At 47.1% G+C, this 24,505-nt stretch overlaps 1 protein-coding gene across 2 annotated transcripts in view; it reads right to left on the reverse strand.

The window, feature by feature from the left end:
• Nucleotides 1–24,505, reverse strand: part of LOC126469798 (microphthalmia-associated transcription factor) — a 387,123-nt gene that overhangs the window by 301,530 nt on the left and 61,088 nt on the right. Inside the window, exon 1 of one of the 2 annotated variants that reach the window (XM_050097053.1) lies at nucleotides 2,090–2,322. The exons of the other annotated variant lie outside the window; for it this stretch is intronic. Coding sequence (XP_049953010.1) covers nucleotides 2,090–2,310 — 221 coding nt within the window. The 5' untranslated portion in view covers nucleotides 2,311–2,322. Of the gene's footprint in view, nucleotides 1–2,089; nucleotides 2,323–24,505 lie in introns of those variants that run through there. 2 annotated transcript variants of the gene reach the window in all.

Here is a 24,505-nt window from a genome sequence, read left to right on the forward strand (position 1 = left end):
TAGAAATATATGTTCTACGGCCCATCAAAGTCATTTCTCTGTAACACCGCACAATCACTGCTTGACGGTTAGGTCACCTAAAGACTAAAAACGCAGAAGTCGTCGAAGGAACAATTTCGCGTTACAGTTAGTCAAAAATGAGGCATTATTTGGCAAAAACTAAACACTTGCTTGAATCGGAATGATTAATATACGCCATAGTCACACAGTCATATTTCCCAAAATAGGCGTTCTTGTGAAGTGGTACGTTCTTCCATTACACGTCATGTAAGTGTAAAGGTGGACTTGCAAGTGATTACAAGAATGGGATAACTCGCTGCAAAAATGTGATCACTGAGGCTTTTGATACTGGAATACTGCAGTGCGGCACAAAGAAAATTATGAAGTATGTGCACACATCGTGATGACTTGACCGAACCTCCACACTTCCAATTCGTTAAGGAATAAGGGATGAACGTAAGGCAATACACCAATTTCTATTTTTGGAAATATGACTGTGTTACGGTACTGCAAATGTGAACATACACAGTTTCAAGCAAATATTAAGCTTTTAAAAATATTTTTTGTCGATTGTATTCCACAGCTTTTATAAATTCTAGAAATGATAACACCAACACCTTAGACTGCTGTTCAATTTATTCTTTATTGTGCGGTCGGCTTAGATCAAAGACTATTATTCAGCACAAATGTGTTAATAGCAAGAGGTATATAAACACATAAAAAACAAAATGTCAAAAATTCATTAGTTATAAATATTATATTGATAGTTTTTTATTTATTTATGTAACTCTTGCCGTCAACAAAAAAATGTGCCGGATAATGGTCTTTGGACGAAACTGGTTGCACAATAAGAAGATAAACAGCAGCTTGAGGTGTTGCACGATATCTTTTCTACAGTCTGGCTTTTTGCCAAGTAGCACCTCATTAATGAGTTTTGCTAATATGGTAGTGGTAACTATACGTTACACCATATAATTCCTTCGGTGATTCGTGCTTTTGAAGTGTGCAAATGTAGAGTTTCATAGATAAATACCTTTACGGGCGGTAGAGCAGTTATCCCCGTATTTCAAAATCCTTTTTAATCGTTTCCACATACACGCTAGGTATCCTGTTTCCATCTACATCTACATGACTACTCTGCAATTCACATTTAAGTGCTTGGCAGATGGTTCATCGAACCACAATCATACTATCTCTCTACCATGCCACTCCCGAACAGCGCGCGGGAAAAACGAACACCTAAACCTTTCTGTTCGAGCTCTGATTTCTCTTATTTTATTTTGATGATCATTCCTACCTATGTAGGTTGGGCTCAACAAAATATTTTCGCATTCGGAAGAGAAAGTTGAGGACTGACATTTCGTAAATACATCTCGCCGCGACGAACACGTCTTTGGTTTAATTACTTCCATCCCAACTCGCGTATCATATCTGCCACACTCTCCCCCCTATTACGTGATAACTTTCTGTTTAAAATACAAATAAACACAACGTAACAAGTCACTTTACAGGAAACAATCAGACCTGAGTACTGAAGTGTCGCCGGCCGGAGTGGCCGAGCGGTTCTAGGCGCTACAGTCGGGAACCGCGCGACCGCTACGGTCGCAGGTTCGAATCCTGCCTCGGGCATGGATGTGTGTGACGTCCTTAGGTTAGTTAGGTTTAAGTAGTTCTAAGTTCTAGGGGACTGGTAACCACAGCATTTAAGTCCCATAGTGCTCAGAGCCATTTGAACTGAAGTGTCAAGTTCGTGCTCGTTCACTTCGCATTTTAGGAGAGGGATGTTGTCATAACGTTACCAAAATATCTTTGTGCAATCGAAACGGTAATTATGTAATTAATGACATATTAATACTGCCAATCAGTGGCTTTTACATCCCATTTGTCGCTTTCTGATGAGGAACAGTTCCCGACCCACACAGTCATTGCACTACAATGTAACTACAACACGTTATTTAATTCGTAAAGTAGTTCTCGCGACGTGAAAAAAAGATTGCGAAAATCGTGACAGCACAAGTCGTGGTGATAGGGAGCACACGCAATATCGGCTCTCGCCGGCACTGGCAGAATCCCGTGGCGGTTTGTTTACCAGGTGGGACGCGGCGGCACGACGGCGGCGGGCTCAGTGACGGCCGGGGTGGTAGCGTCCATGATGCTGGGGTCCATGTCGAGGATCATCTTGAGGTCCTCGTCGATGCCGATGTTGACGCGCACCGAATGCGCGCGCGGCGCCAGCACGGAGTCCATGCGCCGGATGATCTCCTGGAACTCGCTGAGCTGCCGCTGCGTGTGCGCCGGCGTCGCCTCCATGCCGCGCCGCGGTCGCGCTCGCACTGCCCGGCGCCGACTGCCGCCCAGTACGCGCTGCCGTTGCGCGCGCACCGTCACGGCTATTTCTGCCATCCTCGCCTCGTCAAAACTCTCCGCCCGGATACTTTAATTTTATCCGAGAGACTCTGCCCATAATTTAACCTGACAGGCGGCAACAGCCCTAAGCAACAACAGACTCCGAACGATCGGAAAATTTCGGCTCCGGCGCTCAAATTATTACGGTATTTCGGATTATTCGGAGCTCACTACTCGAGTACTACTAGAGCCTAAACTCGGAAACAAGCTCACTACAGACCACATACCAGACTGAGATCGCTGAAGGTAAAAACTTCTGAGTTATTAGACTGCGTCACGTTCGTCTTCAAACTACTACACTACTGGCCATTGAAATTGCTACACCAAGAAGAAATGTAGATGATAAACGGGTATTCATTGCACAAATATATTATACTAGAACTGACATGTCATTACATTTTCACGCAATGTGGGTGCATAGATGCTAGGAAATCAGTACCCAGAACAACCACCTCTGGTCGTAATAACGGCCTTGATACACCTGGCCATTGAGTCACACAGAGCTTGGATGGCGTGTACAGGTACAGCTGCCCATGCAGCTTCCACTCATCACGAGTAGTGATTGGCGTATTGTGACGAGCCAGTTGCTCGGCCACCATTGACCAGACGTTTTCAGTTGGTGAGAGATCTAGAGAATGTGCTGGCCAGGGCAGCAGTCGAACATTTTCTGTATCCAGAAAGGCCCGTACAGGACCTGCTTAGCCGAGCGGCGCTGCAGTCATGGACTGTGCGGCTGGTCCCGGAGGAGGTTCGAGTCCTCCCTCGGGCATTGGTGCGTGAGTTTGTCCTTAGGATAACTTAGGTTAAGTAGTGTGTGAGCATAAAGACTGATGCCCTTAGCAGTTAAGTCCCATAAGATTTCACACACATTTGAACAGGACCTGCAACATGCGGTCGTGCATTATCCTGCTAAAATGTAGGATCTCGCAGGGATCGAATGAAGGGTAGAGCCACGGGTCGTAGCACATCTGAAATGTAACGTCCACTGTTCAAAGTGCCGTCAATGTGAACAAGAGGCGACCGAGACGTGTAACCAATGGCACTCCATACCATCACGGAGGATGATACGCCAGCATGGCGATGACGAATACACGCTTCCAATGTGCGTTCACCGCGATGTCGCCAAACACGGATGCGACCATCGTGATGCTGTAAACAGAACATGGATTCATCCGAAAATATGACGTTTTGCCATTCGTGCACCCAGGTTCGTCGTTGAGTACACCATCGCAGGCGCTCCTGTCTGTGATGCAGCGTCAAGGGTAACCGCAGCCATGGTCTCCGAGCTGATAGTCCATGCTGCTGCAAAACGTCGTCGAACTGTTCGTGCAGAACGTTTTTGTCTTGCGAACGTCCCCATCTGTTGACTCAGGGATCGAGACGTGGCTGCACGATCCGTTACAGCCATGCGGATAAGATGCCTGTCATCTCGACTGCTAGTGATACGAGGCCGTTGGGATCCAGCACGGCGTTCCGTATTACCCTCCTGAACCCACCGATTTCATATTCTGCTAACAGTCATTGGATCCCGACCAACGCGAGAAGCAATGTCGTGATATGACAAACCGCAATCGCGATAGGCTACAATCCGACCTTTATCAAAGTCGGAAACGTGATGGTACGCATTTCTCCTTCTTACACGAGGCATCACAACAACGTTTCACCAGGCTACGCCGGTCAACTGCTGTTTGTGTATGAGAAATCGGTTGGAAACTTTCCTCATGTCAGCACGTTGTAGGTGTCGCCACCGGCGTCAACCTTGTGTGAATGCTCTGAAAAGCTAATCATTTGCATATCACAGCATCTTCTTCCTGTCGGTTAAATTTCGCGTCTGTAGCACGTCATCTTCTTGGTGCAGCAATTTGAATGGCCAGTAGTGTACTTCAATAACAAGATCGTTGGTGTGACCATTTCCGCAGCAAGGATATAAATATTGGTTTATTATATTAGTCCGTGCTATTTTTTGCTGTCTGTCTTGTCCAGATCTGCGTTTCCTCTGATCTGTTGGTACGAGGGTTGTCCAGAAAGTAATGAACCGCAGTTTTTTCTTCAACAACTCTTTATTGACTATAATGAGAATTACACACACGAAAGAATGGTGTTTTATCTACACACCCTATTTCTCCACGTAATCTCCATCCCGTTCTATGGCCTTCCTCCAGCATGAAAAATGGTTCAAATGGCTCTGAGCACTATGGGACTTAACATCTGAGGTCATCAGTCCCCTAGAACTTAGAACTACTTAAACCTAACTAACCTAAGGACATCACAAACATCCATGCCCGAGGCAGGATTCGAACCTGCGACCGTAGCGGTCGCGCGGTTCCAGACTGTAGCGGCTAGAACCGCTCGGCCACCTCGGCCGGTCCGCCACCAGGACGAGAATTGGTACCGACAGGGCATATACGCCCTTGTTTCACGCTGGAGGGCCGGCCGGTGTGGCCGAGCGGTTCTAGGCGCTTCAGTGTGGAACCGCGCGACCGCTACGGTCGCAGGTTCGAATCCTTCCTCGGGCATGGGTGTGTGTGTGATGTCCTTAGGTTAGTCAGGTTTAAGTAGTTCTAAGTTATAGGGGACTGATACCCTGAGATGTTAAGTCCCATAGCGCTCAGAGCCACTTGAACCTGGTGGCGGAGCCAGTGCTTCACTGTGTGAATCAACTCCACATCGTCCTCAAAATGTCTTCCACGAGTGGCGTCCTTTAATGGCCCAAACAAGTGGAAATCCGAGGGGGCTACGTTAGGTGTGTCAGTCGTGTATGGTCTATCCGACCGCTGGAGCTCCGCCGAACCGCTTTCTGATGGCCTCACCCTCCGTGCCCAGCGATTAGCTGTACTTCTGTCGACAGCATATGCTGCATAGACTTTGCAGAAACGTTTATGTGTATTCCCCATGGTTTCTTTCTCTGCAGTGAGGAATTCAATGACGGCACATTGCTTGTAACGTACATCACCTACAGACGCCATTTTGAAACTGTCCTGCAGCTACGTTATCTGTCGTAAGTGACGGAAACTTGGCGCACTTCAAATAATACATACATAACGTTCCGGATTCGTAACATTATTTTTGGCTGAAAAAAAAAATGCGGTGCATTACTTTCTGGGCAGCCCACGTGGTTTCATATTTCGTTTTCGTATACTAAATTACGTGAAACACTTTATTGCTGATTTGGTAATAACTTCCGATTAATCCCGGAGAACTGAATGGTTTTTTTGTCACAAAACTGTTTGTTAAAGAATCGCCAAGTGATGAAGTGTTATGAAAAAGAAGTGTTGGCAGTTCTCCCGAAGTAAATCTGAAGTTCTCGCCACATTAGCAGTGCAGTGTTTCACATCATCCAGCTTACGAAAACTAAACAAAATATCTCGACATAAATATGTGACGATTTTTCACAAATAAGTGGAAATGCACCCTGTAACCCATGACCAGATAGAGGAAACGTATAATTGGGCACGAGAGACGAGTAGCTAAAAACAATCCACTTAAGATGCCTTTTATATTACATCTACATCCATACGCCGCAAGCCACCTGACGGTGTGTGGCGGAGGGTACCTTGAGTACCTCTATCGGTTCCCCCTTCTATTCCAGTCTCGTATTGTTCGTGGAAAGAAAGATTGTCGGTATGCCTCTGTGTGGGCTCTAATCTCTCTGATTTTATCTTCATGGTCTCTTCGCGAGATATACGTAGGAGGGAGCAATATACTGCTTGACTCCTCGGTGAAGGTATGTTCTCGAAACTTCAACAAAAGCCCGTACCGAGCTACAGAGCATCTCTCCTGCAGAGTCTTCCACTGGAGTTTATCATCTCCGTAACGCTTTCGCGATTACTAAATGATCCTGTAACGAAGCGCGCTGCTCTCCGTTGGATCTTCTCTATCTCTTCTGTCAACCCTATCTGGTACGGATCCCACACTGCTGGGCAGTATTCAAGCAGTGGGCGAACAAGCGTACTGTAACCTACTTCCTTTGTTTTCGTATTGCATTTCCTTAGGATTCTTCCAATGAATCTCAGTCTGGCATCTGCTTTACCGACGATCAACTTTATACGATCATTTCATTTTGAATCACTCCTAATGCCTAGTCCCAGATAATTTATGGAATTAACTGCTTCCAGTTGCTGACCTGCTATATTGTAGCCAAATGATAAAGGATCTTTCTTTCTGTGTATTCGCAGCGCATTACACTTGTCTACATTGAGATTCAATTGCCATTCTCTGCACCATGCGTCAACTCGTTGCAGATCCTCGTGCATTTCAGTACAATCTTCCATTGTTACAACCTCTCGATATACTACAGCTTCATCCGCAAAAGCCTCAGTGAACATTCGATGCTATCCACAAGGTCATTTATGTATATTGTGAATAGTAACGGTCCTATGACACTCCCCTGCGGCACACCTGAAATCACTCTTACTTCGGAAGACTTCTTTCCATTGAGAATGACATGCTGCGTTCTGTTATCTAGGAACTCTTCAATCCAATCACACAATTGGTCTGATAGTCCATATGCTCTTACCTTGTTCATTAAACGATTTTGGGGAACTGTATTAAATGCCTTGCGGAAATCAAGCAACACGGCATCTACCTGGGAACCCGTGTCTATGGCCGTCTTGAGTCTCGTGGACGAATAGCGCGAGCTGGGTCTCACACGATCGTCTTTTTCGAAACCTATGCTGATTCCTACAGAGTAGATTTCTAGTCTCCAGAAAAGTCATTATACTCGAACATAATACGTGTTCCAAAATTCTACAACTGATCGACGTTAGAGATATAGGTCTACAGTTCTGCACATCTGTTCGACGTCCCTTCTTGAAAACGGGGATGACCTGTGCCCTTTTCCAATCCTTTGGAACGCTACGCTCTTCTAGAGACCTACGGTACACCGCTGCAAGAAGGGGGTTAAGTTCCTTCGCGTAAAATCGAACTGGTATTCCATCAGGTCCAGCGACCTTTCCTCTTTTGAGCGATTTTAATTGTTTTTCTATCCCTCTGTCGTCTATTTCGATATCTACCATTTTGTCATCTGTGCGACAATCTAGAGAAGGAACTACAGTGCAGTCTTCCTCTGTTAAACAGGTTTGTAAAAAGACATTTAGTGTTTCGGCCTTTAGTCTGTCATCCTCTGTTTCAGTACCATTTTGGTCACAGAGTGTCTGGACATTTTGTTTTGATCCACCTACCGTTATTAAAGGCGAAAAGCGCCCGGAACGTAAATAAATATTACACTGTCCAGTCACATTAATGTGACCACCATGTATATTATACATCAACGTGCAATAACCACTCTCACACGGCAGAAAGGCAGGGTATATAAAGCGTATTGAGGGCGGAGGGGGGGGGGGGGGGGGGGGTTTGCGGAAAATGTGCAGTTGCCGGCGGGATTGGAGAAGTTCATCTGCCCTCATAAAGGCGTGATAGTTGGTTTTCAGGACAATGCGGAAAGCATTTCCGAAACGGCAAAACTGCTCTCCGCAGCATGCGCCTGGTTTATGCGCCCAGGGTGACTGCAGTTCATCGGCGACGAGGCTGCAATTTTCACGCAAATCCGCAATTGGACGTCCACTGATTGGCGACTGGTGGCGTTTTTAGACGACTCACGTTTCATGCTAAATCGGCGTGAAACGTCTGAAAGCAAGCACCCTTTAACAATCATCGGAAGGGTCCAGGCCGAAGGCATGAGCGTTGTGGTCTAGCGAACGTTTTCGTGCCATTCCCTGGGCGATCTCGTCATTCTAGAAGACACAGTGGGTCAACATGCAGTTTGTTTTTCCTCAGCACGACAATGCAACATGTGACCCAGCTCGCAGCCGACGTGTGTGGTTGTAAGAGCACCAGAATGGGTTTACCATAATCCCCTGGCCACCAAACACTTTGCATTTAAGCCCAATAGAGAATCTGTGGGACCATCTCGATAGGACTGTTCGCACCGTAGATCCTCAACCAACGAACCTAACGCTGCAGCAGGCACTGGAATCGGCATGGCTCCACATTTCCGTCTGAGCTTCGAGAGCCTCTCTTCCTGCCCGTCTCTTAGTAGTCTGCGCTGTAAAATGTGATTATACAGGCTTCTGACAGGTGGTCTCATTAATGTGACTGGACAGTGTATGTTGCAGCAAGAAAAAGATGTTTGAATTCATAAAATGAATATGGCTTCAATATTCGTTTCTAGCCCTTTGCTGGGATCTTTTTCAGAAGTCTTCTAGTGCCCCGTTTGGCTGAACACTACAGAAATCCAATTTTTCCGCTTTTGTTATTTCATTCCCCAGGCCCCATATGGGGGAGGGGAGGGTACTCATGTTGAAGTTTACTGATGTGTGAAAAAAAACTTTGATAGTTTGTAAACAATTAGCCACCAGTTTCATATTTGTATCTTACTTCTAGCCTGAGTTATCAATTTATGTAATCTGGGAAAGACTTTTCGGACACTATTGTAGATTATTGATGTGGTGGGAAGATCCGTGATGGCGGACGGCGATGAGTGGCAGTGAGTGATGTAGATAGCCACAGAAGCGGCGCGAGGACGACGACGACGACGCGTTGCGGGCGAGTTGTAAGCGATGAGCAAGTGGCCGGCGACTAAGTGTCTCCGAGACGTCAGCAACACACGGCGACGGCGGCCGCGAAAACAGGGAGATGGCGGCAGCAAGCAGGTACGCGAGGACGAAACATGGCAAAGACAGGAAACGGCGACAAACATGGCTGCACCTATCAACACGGCAATAGAGTTGACAGGCGCGGCGAAGCAGGATAAGGGTAAAAGGGTGGCAGCAATCAAACTACACTCCTGGAAATTGAAATAAGAACATCGTGAATTCATTGTCCCAGGAAGGGGAAACTTTATTGACACATTCCTGGGGTCAGATACATCACATGATCACACTGACAGAACCACAGGCACATACACACAGGCAACAGAGCATGCACAATGTCGGCACTAGTACAGTGTATATCCACCTTTCGCAGCAATGCAGGCTGCTATTCTCCCATGGAGACGATCGTAGAGATGCTGGATGTAGTCCTGTGGAACGGCTTGCCATGCCATTTCCACCTGGCGCCTCAGTTGGACCAGCGTTCGTGCTGGACGTGCAGACCGCGTGAGACGACGCTTCATCCAGTCCCAAACATGCTCAATGGGGGACAGATCCGGAGATCTTGCTGGCCAGGGTAGTTGACTTACACCTTCTAGAGCACGTTGGGTGGCACGGGATACATGCGGACGTGCATTGTCCTGTTGGAACAGCAAGTTCCCTTGCCAGTCTAGGAATGGTAGAACGATGGGTTCGATGACGGTTTGGATGTACCGTGCACTATTCAGTGTCCCCTCGACGATCACCAGTGGTGTACGGCCAGTGTAGGAGATCGCTCCCCACACCATGATGCCGGGTGTTTGCCCTGTGTGCCTCGGTCGTATGCAGTCCTGATTGTGGCGCTCACCTGCACGGCGCCAAACACGCATACGACCATCATTGGCACCAAGGCAGAAGCGACTCTCATCGCTGAAGACGACACGTCTCCATTCGTCCCTCCATTCACGCCTGTCGCGACACCACTGGAGGCGGGCTGCACGATGTTGGGGCGTGAGCGGAAGACGGCCTAACGGTGTGCGGGACCGTAGCCCAGCTTCATGGAGACGGTTGCGAATGGTCCTCGCCGATACCCCAGGAGCAACAGTGTCCCTAATTTGCTGGGAAGTGGCGGTGCGGTCCCCTCCGGCACTGCGTAGGATCCTACGGTCTTGGCGTGCATCCGTGCGTCGCTGCGGTCCGGTCCCAGGTCGACGGGCACGTGCACTTTCCGCCGACCACTGGCGACAACATCGATGTACTGTGGAGACCTCACGCCCCACGTGTTGAGCAATTCGGCGGTACGTCCACCCGGCCTCCCGCATGCCCACTATACGCCCTCGCTCAAAGTCCGTCAACTGCACATACGGTTCACGTCCACGCTGTCGCGGCATGCTACCAGTGTTAAAGACTGCGATGGAGCTCCGCATGCCACGGCAAACTGGCTGACACTGACGGCGGCGGTGCACAAATGCTGCGCAGCTAGCGCCATTCGACGGCCAACACCGCGGTTCCTGGTGTGTCCGCTGTGCCGTACGTGTGATCATTGCTTGTACAGCCCTCTCGCAGTGTCCGGAGCAAGTATGGTGGGTCTGACACACCGGTGTCAATGTGTTCTTTTTTCCATTTCCAGGAGTGTAGCACCAGAGAGTAGCTCCAGCCGGTCTAGTTGATAGCGAGAGTGTGGGATTCCAACATCAGGCAGTTAAATGCAGGGGACGTGATTACGAAAATATTACTGTCGTGCCGCCGAGGTGGCTTACTGGTAGTTGTTTGTATCCCTCGCGCACGAAAACGTCGAATACAGATGAAGTTTAAAGAGGAACACGACGCTGCCTAGTAATCCGTATGATTTTACCTTCAATGAAGGCCGCCCCAGAAGCCTGCAAAGTTACCCTTAAAAATTCACCTATATATTTCATCCATAGCTAGATGTAAACGAAGTTGCAGTTGTAATTCAACAATTTAATAGAGTATTTCAGCTCTTACGATGTTAATCACATTAAAATTTGATAAAACTAAATGTTACGAGTTTCGGAAGAACCAGTTTCTATTTTCAGACACACACCATCACAAGACTCAGAATACCTCTTCGAAAAAAATCTACTGTTTCTGAAAACAGGAGCTTGCTATTTGGAAACACGTCAAGTTTAATATGATCATATTTTAAGGTTAAAAAACATGTATATATTCGCTGTACTCCTTACATAAAGAATCGCATCGTTTATTTCCTTCTTTCTACGACTCTTCATAACTGTCTTCTCGGAATATTCCAGGGCCGCATCTCTCTCTAGCACAGAACGGTAGTCAGCCATCATCTTTGCATTCCACCTTCCCTTGGTGTCTTTTCATCTCTTTGATGACCTGGCGGAAGAGTTCTCCTTGCTCTTCACTGACATCGACAACATTCGCAGGGAAAAAAGTCAATGTGTGAATGTGGAGAGTGAAGCCTCACACTCGTATTACGTCCTAATTTCATGAAACTCTGCATGGTTATTTTAACCCTGGTTTTATAATTTGGACGTCTGTTGTTGCCCATACGTTGTTCACTACTTCTTTAAACGAAACCCAATCCATTTTTCCCCACTGTATTCACTTTACATTCAAAGAAATTTTCTTTCACTAAATTTCAGGTCTGCGGCCCCACAAGGATTCCTTCTTTAAGTTTCTCATAAGCTACTATTGGAAATCTTGTTTCCATGTACGGGAAACTCTAGTGAACTGTTTCAATAATCCAAGCTTGATGTGAAAATGAAGTACGTGTACGTTGCTTAGTTGACCAATTGGTTCATTTTTTTACATTCTGTGAACCGAGTTGGAGGTGGTTTTCTTTTTTTTTTTTGGGGGGGGGGGGGGGGGCGGCAGTTCGTTGCCTTCCAAGTGCTTATCTTTGGCTCATCTGTCCCTCTCACAAATGTTACACGGCATTTTTGTGTAGCCGCATTATTGACCGAGTAACAAGTCAATTACTTTCAAAAATCAAATGCTGTACAAGAATGCTTTTCATAGTTCATAAATTTCAACATAGGTTCGAGGTTTTTATAGTCTCCTTATGGTTTAATGAATGGGCAACATGAATTGAGCCAAACAAATTTTCACTATGGAAAAGTACACCTTTCAGGATACGTTTTGACGAGTCTATAAACAACCTCCACTGACTTTGATTATAAGCAACGTTAAAGAAATTCAGTATCCCCCAATATAACAACAATAAAAACATAGCCTCGCCTTTAAAGAATTTTACTAACTCTTATTTTCTGTTCCTTTACCAAGAGAATGATTCTCCGGGTAGCACAATATGTTTTGCTTTCAGTCTTTACCGCAATTTGGCAGCATCTTCTTTAAAATTCAGGTCACGAGTTAAATAGTTTAGTTCGTTTCGACTTAATCATTCTGGTGCAGAACCTTCTTCCAGATTGTAATAATCGCAATCACCGCACTCATTTTCTGAACTGCTCTCTTGCTGGCAGTCTTCGAGAATTGTATAGGTGGAATTGGATTAGGAAGAGATTCACTATGCGCACCTGGTCGCAATGCCGACGAAATGTTAGAATATTTTATTCCCATTATTTTTTACGTTATAACCTTCAACGTTCACAAAAACAAATCTATCATATACATGAACCTGCGGCTCCCTTCAAACCGTAGGAACTGCGAAAGGCATTTCCTCTTCCCATTTTTCCGCTGACACAGCCCCTCAACACATTTACGGCACACCTTAAGAGGCATTATGGGATTTGTCTTGATCACCAACCCTTGTACGGGGGGCCAAACTGAAAGGTCATCGCCGGCCGGTGTGGCCGAGCGGTTCTAGGCGCTACAGTCTGGAACCCCGCGACCGCTACGGTCGCAGGTTCGAATCCTGCCTCGGGCATGGATGTGTGTGACGTCCTTAGGTTAGTTAGGTTTAAGTAGTTCTAAGTTCTAGGGGACTGATGACCTCAAAAGTTAAGTCTCATAGTGCTCAGAGCCATTTGAACCATTTTGAAAGGTCATCGGTCCCTTGTTCTGAATAAAATAATTCCACAAGGGAGGGAGTAAAATAATCGAGATGTACGAAATACAGCTGGAAGAAAGGAGAAAACCACGACAATGACAGAAAGGCAACAAACACTAAAACGGACAAAATCGGACAAGAAAACCACAGAGAGACATAAGAAACATGAAGAGATCAAAACAAGACACCAGATTACCATCGCTGGCTAACCACGAGAATAAAAAGAATCCAGCCACTCTGCAACACATTAAAACCCCCACCCTAAAAGCACTAGTTTCGGAGATGACCATCTCCAGAAGCGGATTCCGCGTAGCCTGTTTGGCCAGCCTGTCGGTAAGTTCGTTGCCTGGGATTCTGACGTGTCGCGTGGTCCACACAAACACCACTGAACGACGGGACTGTTCCAGAGCATAGATGGACTCCTGAATGGACGCTACCAACGGATGGCAACGGTAGCACTGGTCGATAGCTTGTAGACTTTTCAAGGAGTCAGTAGACAGGAGAAATGACTAGCCAGGGCATGAGCGGATGCGCTCAAAAGCACGAGACATGGCCGCCAGCTCTGCAGTGAAAACACTGCAGCCATCTGGCAAGGAGTTCTGTTCAATATGTCCTCCAAGAATATCGCAAAGCCTACGTGACCATCAGCCATCGAGCCGTCGGTGTAAACCACTTCATGGCCCCAATACATGTCGAGAACCGAGAGAATGTGATAGTGGAGAGCCGCAGGGTTAATGGAGTCCTTAGGGCCATGCAAGAGGTCCAGAAGAACCTGCAGCCTAGATGTACACCATGGAGGTGTACGTGAATGGACCTCGAGGAGAGGTGGTAACGGGAAGGACTCCAGTTCAGACAGAACGGACTGGACGCGAACCGCAATCATAAGCCCTCACCTGGGCTGCCGACGCAGGAGATGAGCCTCTATGGTTGGGAAAAGGAGACAACGTAACTGGCTAGCAGTTGTGCACATCTAACCTTCAATGGAGGGACTCCGGTCTCCACTAGGACCCTGGTCACCAGACTCGTTCTAAAAGCTACCGTCGCTAGGCGAACGCCAAGTGGTGCACTGGGTCCAGTAAACGCAACGCTGAGGGCGCCGCCGAACCGTAAACCAGACTCCCATAGTCAAGGCGGGATTGAGCAAGGGCTCTGTAGAGCTGCAGCAGAGTAGAGGGATCTGCACCCAAGTTGGTGTTGCTCAGGCAGCAGAGGGCATTGAGGTGCTGCCAGCACTTCCTCTTAAGCTGACGAAGGTGAGGTAGCCAAGTCAATCGGGCGTCGAAAACCAGCCCCAAGAATCGATATGTCTTCACTACAGTGACTGGATCTTCAATAAGGTAAAGATTTGGTTCTGGATGAACGGTGCGACACCGACAGAAATGCATGACACACGACTTCGCGGCTGAAAACTGGAAGCCGTGGGCTAGAGCCCATGACTGCGCCTTGTGAATGGCTCCCTGTAGGCGGCGCTCAGCAACACAGGTACTGATGGAGCAGTACGAAATGCAGAAGTCGTCTGCATACAGAGAGGGTAGGACCGACGGTCCTACAGTTGCTGCTACACCGTTAACAGCCACTAAAAACAGAGACACACTCAATATGGAGCCCTGCTGAAGGCCGTTCTCATCAACACAGGGGGAACTATGGGAGGCACCGACTTGGACACAGAAAGTACGGAGAGAAAGGAAGTTTTGGATAAAAATCGGAAATGAGCCCCGGAGACCCCACTCATACAATGTGGCAAGAATACGTCGTCGCCAGGTCGTGTCGTATGCTTTACATAAGTAAAAAAAGACGGCAACCACATACTGGCATCTGGAAAAGGATGTTCGGATGGCAGACTCGAGGGACACAACATTATCAGTGGTAAAGCGACCCTGGCGGAAGCCACTCTGGCATGGAGCCAGTAGGCCACGTGACTCCAGGACCCAACCGCCGATACACCATACGTTCCAGCTGCTTACAAAGAAAGTTGGTGAGGCCGATGGGCCGGTAGCTATCCACATCAAGCAGGTTTTGACCGGGTTTGAGCACCGGAATGATGGTGCTCTCCCGCCATTACAATGGAAAGACGCCATCGCACCAGATCCGGTTAAAGATGACGAGGAGATTTCGCTTGTAGTCAGACGAGAGATGTTTAATCATCTGACTGTGGATCCGATCTGGCCCACGAGCTGTGTCGGGGCAATGTGCAAGGGCGCAGAGGAGCTCCCATTCCGTAAATGGGGCGTTATAGGGTTCACTGTGGCGCGTAGTGAACGAGAGGACTTTCCTTTCCATCCACCGTTTGAGGGTGCGAAAGGTTGGGGGGTAATTCTCCGAAGCGGAGGCTCGAGCTTACTGCTCAGCAAAGTGCTCGGTAATCGCGTTTGCGTCAGTAGATAACACGCCATTGATATTAATGCCAGGGACAACTGTTGGGGTCTGGTACCGAAAAAGACGTCTGATCTTCATCCAGACTTTGGATGGTGACGTATGGCACCCAATTGTCGACAGGTACCTCTCCCGAAATTCCTGTTTCCGTCGTTTTATAAGCTGACGAACGCGGGCACGGAGCTGCTTAAAGGCTATTAGGTGCTCCAGGGAAGGGTGCCACTTATGTCGCTGTAGAGCTCGCCAACGCTCTTTAATTGCCTCAGCGACTTCCGGCGACCATCAAGTGAGTGTCTTTCGCCAGGGCACCTTAAAGAACGAGGGATCGCGTTCTCCGCCGCAGAAACGATTGTTGTTGCGACCTGCTCAACGACAACATTGATGGCACCATATGGGGGAGATTCAGCGGTGGCAGCAGAGGTGAAGGCTTCCCAGTTTGCCTTGTTTATTAGCCCATCTGGGTAGGCGTCCGTGGGCACGACGTCAGGGGAGAGACAGGGAAGATGGGAAAGAGGTCACTGCCACACAGGTAGTCATGTGCTCTCCAGTGGATAGGTGGAAGAAAGCCAGGACTGCAAACCGAAAGATCAAAGGCTGAATATGTGCCAAGTGCCACACTGAAATGTGTGGGGGCACCTGTATTTAAGAGGCAGAGGTCGGGTTGTGACAGTAAATTTTCGACCTCCCTGCCTCAGCCAGTAAGAATGGCGCCACGCCACAGGGGGTTATGTGCATTAACATCTCCCAAGAGTAGGAAAGGTTTAGGGAGTTGATCAGTCAGTGCAGCCAATACGTTAAGGGTTACTGCACCATCTGGAGGAAGATATACATTGCAGTTATCTCCTGCATCGTCCTTATGCTGACAGCCACAGCTTCAAGGGGGGGGGGGGGGGTCTGAAGGGGCACAGCTTCACTACATACTGAGTTCAGGACATACACGCAAACTCCACCTGACACAGTATAACAGTCGCTACAGTTCCTGTAATATCCCTTATAGCCGCGAAGAGCACGAGTTCGCATTGCCGGGAACTAGGTTTGCTGGAGGGCAGGTGTAAAGCTTAACAGTTGCCATAGCTCAGCCAGATGATGGAAAAAAACGCCGCAATTCCACTGGAGGATTACGTGATCGCGATACTGGGAAGGCATGAAGCACTCAATGAGGCAGTCTACGCCTCAGGGTCACCTGCTGCCATCCATTGTGTGTGAGGGTCCAGCGAAATCTAGGTCCTCAGCGGGACGCCAGAATCTCCACCTCATCCTCAGACACAGAGCTTGTAGGTACTGGTGGTGTCGGTGTCACTGCAGTGCCTTGGTTCTTTGCGGTCTTTTTCTTTTTAGGTTTCTCTCGCAGTTCCTTAGGTCTGTCTGGCTGGGAGGGCTTCAAGGATTCAGTATCAGGGACTGAGAAGGACCCTGAAGCCCTATGACCAGCTACCTGTGGTTGCTTCAGCCACTAGTGGGTGTCAGCTTTGCCACTAGCAGAAACCTGGGAAGGGAGTGACCCAAGGGATACCTTCTTTGGCTGAGAGGTAGGGACTGACGTCCCCGATGGTTGGGGGTGTTGCTCCTGAAGTAGGTTGTGCAGGAGCAACAGGGAGGGAAGTGCCCCCCCCCCCCCCCCCCCATTCATCGAGGGGGCAGGTGGAATCTGACGGCTCTGAGAGCAAACTGTACACGGCAGAACAGAAGATGGTAGAACCGTTGTCGTAGTGATGGCATAGGTTGACGTCATTGCACAGGATGTAGCCTCTCCTATTTTCTCTTAGCCTTATTGTAGTTCAGTAGGTCAAGGATCTTGTATTCCATTATTTTTCTTTCTATATCTACATCTACATCCATACTCCGCAAGCCACCTGACGGTGTGTGGCGGAGGGTACTTTGAGTACCTCTATCGGTTCTCCCGTCTATTCCAGTCTCGTATTGTTCGTGGAAAGAAAGATTGTCGGTATGCCTCTATGTGGGCTCTAATCTCTCTGATTTTATCTTCATGGTCTCTTCGCGAGATATACGTAGGAGGGAGCAATATACTGCTTGACTCCTCGGTGAAGGTATGTTCTCGAAACTTCAACAAAAGCCCGTACCGAGCTACTGAGCGTCTCTCTTGCAGAGTCTTCCACTGGAGTTTATCTATCATCTCCGTAACGCTTTCGCGATTACTAAATGATCCTGTAACGAAGCGCGCTGCTCTCCGTTGGATCTTCTCTCTCTCTTCTATCAACCCTATCTGGTACGGATCCCACACCGCTGAGCAGTATTCAAGCAGTGGGCGAACAAGCGTACTGTAACCTACTTCCTTTGTTTTCGGATTGCATTTCCTTAGGATTCTTCCAATGAATTTCAGTCTGGCATCTGCTTTACCGACGATCAACTTTATATGATCATTTCATTTTGAATCACTCCTAATGCGTACTCCCAAATAATTTATGGAATTAGCTGCTTCCAGTTGCTGACCTGCTATATTGTAGCCAAATGATAAAGGATCTTTCTTTCTGTGTATTCGCAGCGCATTACACTTGTCTACATTGAGATTCAATTGCCATTCCCTGCACCATGCGTCAACTCGTTGCAGATCCTCCTGCATTTCAGTACAATCTTCCATTGTTACAACCTCTCGATATACAGCATCATCCGCAAAAGCCTCAGTGAACATTCGACGTTATCCACAAGGTCATTTATGTATATTGTGAATAGCAACGGTCCTACGACACTCCCCTTCCTCACACCTGAAATCACTGAGAATTACATGCTGCGTTCTGTTATCTAGGAACTCTTCAATCCATCACACAATTGGTCTGATAGTCCATATGCTCTTACCTTGTTTATTAAACGATTGTGGGGAACTGTATTAAATGCCTTGCGGAAATCAAACAACACGGCATCTACCTGGGAACCCGTGTCTATGGTCCTCTTGAGTCTCGTGGACGAATAGCACGAGCTGGGTTTCACACGATCATAGAACTTTACTTTCGAATTCATTGAATGCCTCTCGCATAGCCCTCCTCACACTACATTTCGCTTCGCGTAATTTTTGTTTGTCTGCAAGGCTTTGGCTATGTTTATGTTTGCTGTGAAGTTCCCTTTGCTTCCGCAGCAGTTTTCTAACTCGGTTGTTGTACCACGGTGGCTCTTTTCCATCTCTTACGATCTTGCTTGGCACATACTCAGCTAACACATATTGTACGATGGTTTTGAACTTTGTCCACTGATCCTCAACACTATCTGTACTTCAGACAAAACTTTTGTGTTGAGCCATCAGGTACTCTGAAATCTGCTTTTTGTCACTTTTGCTGAACAGAAAAATCTTCCTACCTTTTTTAATATTTCTATTTATGGCTGAAATCATCGATGCAGTAACCGATTTATGATCGCTGATTTCCTGTTCTGCGTTAACTGTTTCAAATAGTTCGGGTCTGTTTGTCACCAGAAGATCTAATATGTTATCACCACGAGTCGGTTCTCTTTCTTTCTGGAGATTCCTGCAGTCTGGAGAGTAAGGCAAATCGTGCTCTCTGTAGTTGACACAAGTGGGAGGTGGAGCACAGTGAGTATTGGGATGTGAAATACATCCACTATTCCAACAGGAGACACTGGAAGTACAGCGGGAAGACATGTCACAGCGGGAAGACATGTCACAGCGGTAGACCATCACCTTGGCCTTCTCGGGTGATGTCACCCTTGAAGGCCAAGGTGAAGGCACCGATGCAACCTGATTATCCTTCGGGCCCCGGTGGACACGCCGGACGAAATGGACACCTCGCCACTCTAAATTGGCGTGCAGCTCATTGTCAGACTGCAAAAGAAGGTCCCTGTGAAATATGATACCCTGGACCATATTTAACCTCTTATGTTGTGTGATGGAAACATAAACATCCCCCAGTTGGTCACAGGCGAATAGTGCCCTTGACTGGGCAGATGGTGCTGTTTTGATCAAGACCGACGCTGACCGCATTTTGGGCAAGCCCTCTAACTCCCCAAACTTGTCCTCTAAATGCTCCACAAAAAATCGAAGTTTCATAGACAAGAAAGATTCCCCATCAGCTCTTATATATACGAGGTATCACGGTGAATAAGCTTTGCTGCCATCCTTAGCCTGGCATTCCTCCCATGGTGCGGCCAGGGAGGGAGGGAGGGGGGGGGGGACGATTTGGGGTTGTATTTCTTTGCATTGAAGTTATACCTTGATTGCTTAGAGACTGCTGGTGTTTGACCACCAGCAAGAGATGATGTACTACGCTTCATAGCGTGTCATCCACCCTGAAGCCCCCCAGGAGCCCCCCCCCCCCCCCCACGGGCGCTACCCAGACGCAGCAAAGGCCACCTGGCAGGATGGCCATTACCAGGATCTCCCGATGCTCCATGGTGACTGGCATCTACTCCTTGGCATACATGGGGAGTTAACGGCGTAGGCATCAGAAGAGCAATTCCTGTGTGGTCAGGGGGCTACAACCAACAGGGTACATGGTGGCCCCACCAAAATGGACTGGATACCGCACTGGATATCAGGCGCAAACAAGCTAAGGAGTCCATTATCGTCGACAGTACAAAAAGCGATGCTGCACAGAGGATGGAGGAAAACACACCCAGGAGGGTGACCTCGCCCAACAGCTGGAGAACGAGCAGGAGTGCAGATCCACGTAGACGAAGGATGCGAGAGTCTCAGCACATGATGGACACTATGCACCATGTAAGGTGCCCTTCCCAAATTAGCTCGCTCTTCGGAAAAATTTTGAAAAATCGAGGTCAAGCCATACAGGTGACCATCACATAAAGGCTGAAACGTGAGAGACTCCTTTTAGTCGCCTATTACAACAGGCAGGAATATCTCGGGCCTATTCTAACCCCCAGACCCACAGGGGGGAACTATTACAGTTCTCCCTTTGCTTAGCAATTAAGTGGCACCACAAATGTAACAGAACATGTTTGGGTTATTCAAATACTTGCGAGAATTCATTTCTAAGAAACTGTGAAACAAATTTTAGCAGCATAAATATAACCTCACAACACTATAGCATGCCAACAATGAACTTCAATTTCCCGTTTAATAGCCAGATGGGCGTGACAAGTGTGGCCAACTAATCCATCTTACTAATTACAGCAGATCCGAAATCAGGGCAAAAAAGTACATCAGGAGCAGCAGAAATTACGTAAACATCAAAAATCATGTTGCACTGTCTCGTCAGTGGTAATGACAATTTTTCATAAGATGGAGGAGTGTAATGGGATCCACTCAGCCTCTTGAGGATCGTCTAGGCGTCTCCTGTTTCAAAATTCGACATTAATGGCTCGAAAAGCTATTTTATATCCACACGTCCTTCCAACGCTACCACCCAACCACAACTTGGAGCTGAGGACGAATTAGTAGTCTCGGGGGCGTTGCAGAAGGGCTTGATAGCACAATTAGTTATGCTCCAAAGGGGCTTTGAAACCCTCTTCTTCCGAAAAAAAAGGTTCAAACGGCTCTGAGCACTATGGGACTCAACATCTGAGGTCATCAGTCCCCTAGAACTTAGAACTACCTAAACCTAACTAACCTAAGGACATCACACACATCCATGCCCGAGGCAGGATTCAAACCCGCGACCGTTGCAGTCGCACGGTTCTGGACTGAAGCGCCTAGAACCACTCAGCCACCGCGGCTGGCCCTCTTCTTCCGAATAGGAGTCAAGTGCCTTAACCACTCAACCTAAGCGGTAGGTAAGACACTGGACTCTGAAAATAGATGGTTGTGATTCCAATTCTATCATAAAGATTTTGCTTTTCCAAGGTTTCAAATGTTCAAATGTGTGTGAATTCCTAAGGGACCAAACTGCTGAGGTCATCGGTCCCTAGACTTACACACTACTTAAACCAACTTATGCTAAGAACAACACACACCGGTGCCCGATGGAGGACTCGAACCTCCGGCGGGAGAGGCCGCGCAGACCGTGACAGGACGCCTCAAACTGCGCGGCCACCTCGCGCGGCTCAAAGGATTCCATCATCAATGAGAGTATGTTCCTTTGAAATGGCCATGGGTGATTTCATGTCCCATCCTTGTTCAAACCCGTCTTGTGCTATGTCTCTAATGACGACGTAGTCGATGGGATGAAGTAAAATCATCCATCTTTTTTTTAACTAGCACGCCAGTTAACACGGTTCACAAGTAAAATCCGTAACTCACGTCATTTACCTCACAGTAAGGCGAGACTGACAGTTCCCATCGTGTACAAGTTTCTAGCCACTAGCCAAACCACAACAGTGCCCAGCCACAAATGTCGTCGTCTTTTGCGAAATGATATCCACGAATGAGTTTCTTCAAGGCCCAAACATTGCTGATGTCACAATCTAAGGATCTTGGTTGCAGACGAGATGCCGAAAAATTTCCCCGTAAATCTCCAGTTCATCTTTTAACATATCTCTGGATGGACCTAATAAAGGAAGGTAATTTCGTTCGACAGCTGTCCATGGTGTTTCCACTTCAACACGAAACGGAATAACAGAAGACACGATAATATTTAAATCTTGCACTAGTCAAAAATTCCTTCTGTATAAGAATCCATCAACAACGACACTCTGCATGCCACTGTACACCATTTGGTGTTGAGTAACATGGTCCACAGTATTGTAATCGACCCCCCCCCCCCCCATCAAAGTTTTTCCTACTGAATTAGCAGTCGGCGCTTGGGAAGTACATCTGTCGGTTCAATATGCCCGAATTTTGCTCATTTTTAACAGAATTATCTGAGATGAACGTGGAGTGAGGGTTTGGAGGAATGATAAGTTTCTTGAGTCATTTTGGTACATGTACTTTTGTCCGCTTGTCCTACATGGTAAAGGTCCCACGCTGAAATGCAACATTCAAGAGATGTGAGGTGTTTCACCAATCTCCTCTGTGGATTAAGTACACTTCCCCACCACTACATTAACATGGTCATTTCACCGGATAAACAACACTAAGTATTCATCACTTGTGACTGGTTACATTACTGATCACTAATGGTGTGACACAGCAGCAGCAGCAGCAGCAGCAGCAGCAGCAGGAATTTCTGTGCCAGATGACACAGGCTGGCCTTTCATTCTACTTCAGAAGTGGGAGAACCCATAATGCTACTCTGGTTACAAATTAGTAAACTTACTAAACTCATTGTATACTTCGGCTTTCTAGTTCAAATGTAACTCCATACTCTGAATTCCCTAAAACAGTGATTGAGATAGCTAAATTGCAATGATACAGCCCATTTTGATGTTGCAGAAGAGATTATATTCCATCAGCAATCTGCCCAGGCTTTCCATGGGCATCTACAGTCCTACATAGTAGTTCCTAAATTAGGCTTCACATGCAAGCAGAAAAATGTGGTCGGGGAGTCTAATCTTTGCATCTGTACCCTTATCTGTTATATATATAAAGCGGACTATATGTAGGTGTGTATGTCTGGGATCTCCTCCCAAACACCCAGATCCATTTTAACAAAATTTGGCACAGAAACAGCAAGTCTCACAAGTATCAGCGCTCTGGTGTTAATAACCTCCTAGCTACTCGTTCAATACGAGCAGAGATACAGGCAAAAACGTGTTTTTCCAGGCTCTGACATATAGGCTGCCCAGCACAATAGCCATGTTGTCTTGGAATAGCATTGGCCTGCTTCAGCGACGTACTTTGCATGGCAGTCTGTACATCAGGGGCAAATAAAATGATTATCAAGCACCTGATGTATAGCCTACCCTGCATGACAGGCGTGTTGTGGGAAAAGTATCAGCCTACTTTACTGAACTGTATTGCAGGGTCTACACTTGTGGATGAGCATGGATGGGAACAGGTTGAGATTGATAGAGGAGGGAATGGACACAGTGAGGGAAAGATAGAGGAGAGGAGGAGATGCATGAGGCAGGTAGATGGTGTAGAGGGGAAGGTGGAGATGGAAATAGGAATGATGATATGCTCATGGGGTGGGGGATGAAGGTATGGTCAGAGCCAATAATTTTGTCAATTTGTTTCAGCACCTATGAACAAGCCACATGGCGAGAATGCCACAAATAAATTTAACATTCTACTTGGAGCCGTACTGTTTACAACAGCAGATAACTATAAATATAAGTGTGCAATAATGTCAACATCTCCTCCAAAGCCCTTGGATCGATTTCAACCAAACTTAGTACACATATTAGGTACTATCTGGAAAGCTGTACTGTGGGGGTAGAAACCAGCATTCGCCCAAGAGGACGTTCACAGAGAGGGGGGAGGGGTTATGAGACAGACAGATACAGGGGAGGAGGAGAACAGAGAAAAGGGTGGCCATGAGATGGACACAGAGAGGGGAGGATATGGACAGAGAGAGGAGTAAATGGACTAATAGAAGATTGGAATAAATAAATACCTGGGCAACACTAGGTTTCTCAGCTAGTTTATAATATGTATACACAAACCTTCCTTGTGACTCCATCTATCAGCGAAAACCTTACCAAAATCAGAATAGCAGTTCCTGAGATTATCCTTTACATACAGACAGAAAACCATGATGAGCCTGTGCACCTTGCAACCTTGTTTGGTTCGGCGGATTTCCCGATGACCCAACTTAAATTGAATTCTTCTGCACACTCTGCTATGGAGTGAGGACTCTGACATGGTCAATGGTAACATGAAACCTGAAGAGGGGTAGGGTCCATTTCTTGTTCATTGGTCTCACCACTTTGAGAAGCCATAAAAAAACACCTAAACCAAGAGAGCCAGATGGAGCGTATGGTTGCCGCAAGGCTCAATTTTGGGCCCCTCTTCACTTCAACATTCTCGAAATGGCTTGCATAGTATTTTCCAGAAGATGAAAGTTCTGCACTATGTAGTCCACTTATGTATTTACTTGGAGAATGTATCTCTAGAAACCTGTAGAGTAGAACTGACTACAGCAATGTTCCACCTGAAACAATGGCTTACAAGAAATATTCACTGCCACGTGAACTGCAGTAATTTGTCATAGTCACAAAGTGATTCTGCCTACGGTAACAGTACTAGGTCCATAACACATCAGACAGATAGTTGTCAAGCTCCTTGGACTCCTCACTAACCAAAACTTAACTTGGCAGGTGTACACAAAATATGTTGCTCGGAAATGTGAGGCCGGTATCAGCATAATCAGAGTTGTGGCGGAATTTTGATGTGGTTGCACAGCTGCACAACTCTTTACAGTTTTCC

The sequence above is a fragment of the Schistocerca serialis genome, chromosome 3, assembly GCF_023864345.2.
Source record: "Schistocerca serialis cubense isolate TAMUIC-IGC-003099 chromosome 3, iqSchSeri2.2, whole genome shotgun sequence".
Classification (NCBI taxonomy): Eukaryota; Metazoa; Arthropoda; class Insecta; order Orthoptera; family Acrididae; genus Schistocerca; species Schistocerca serialis.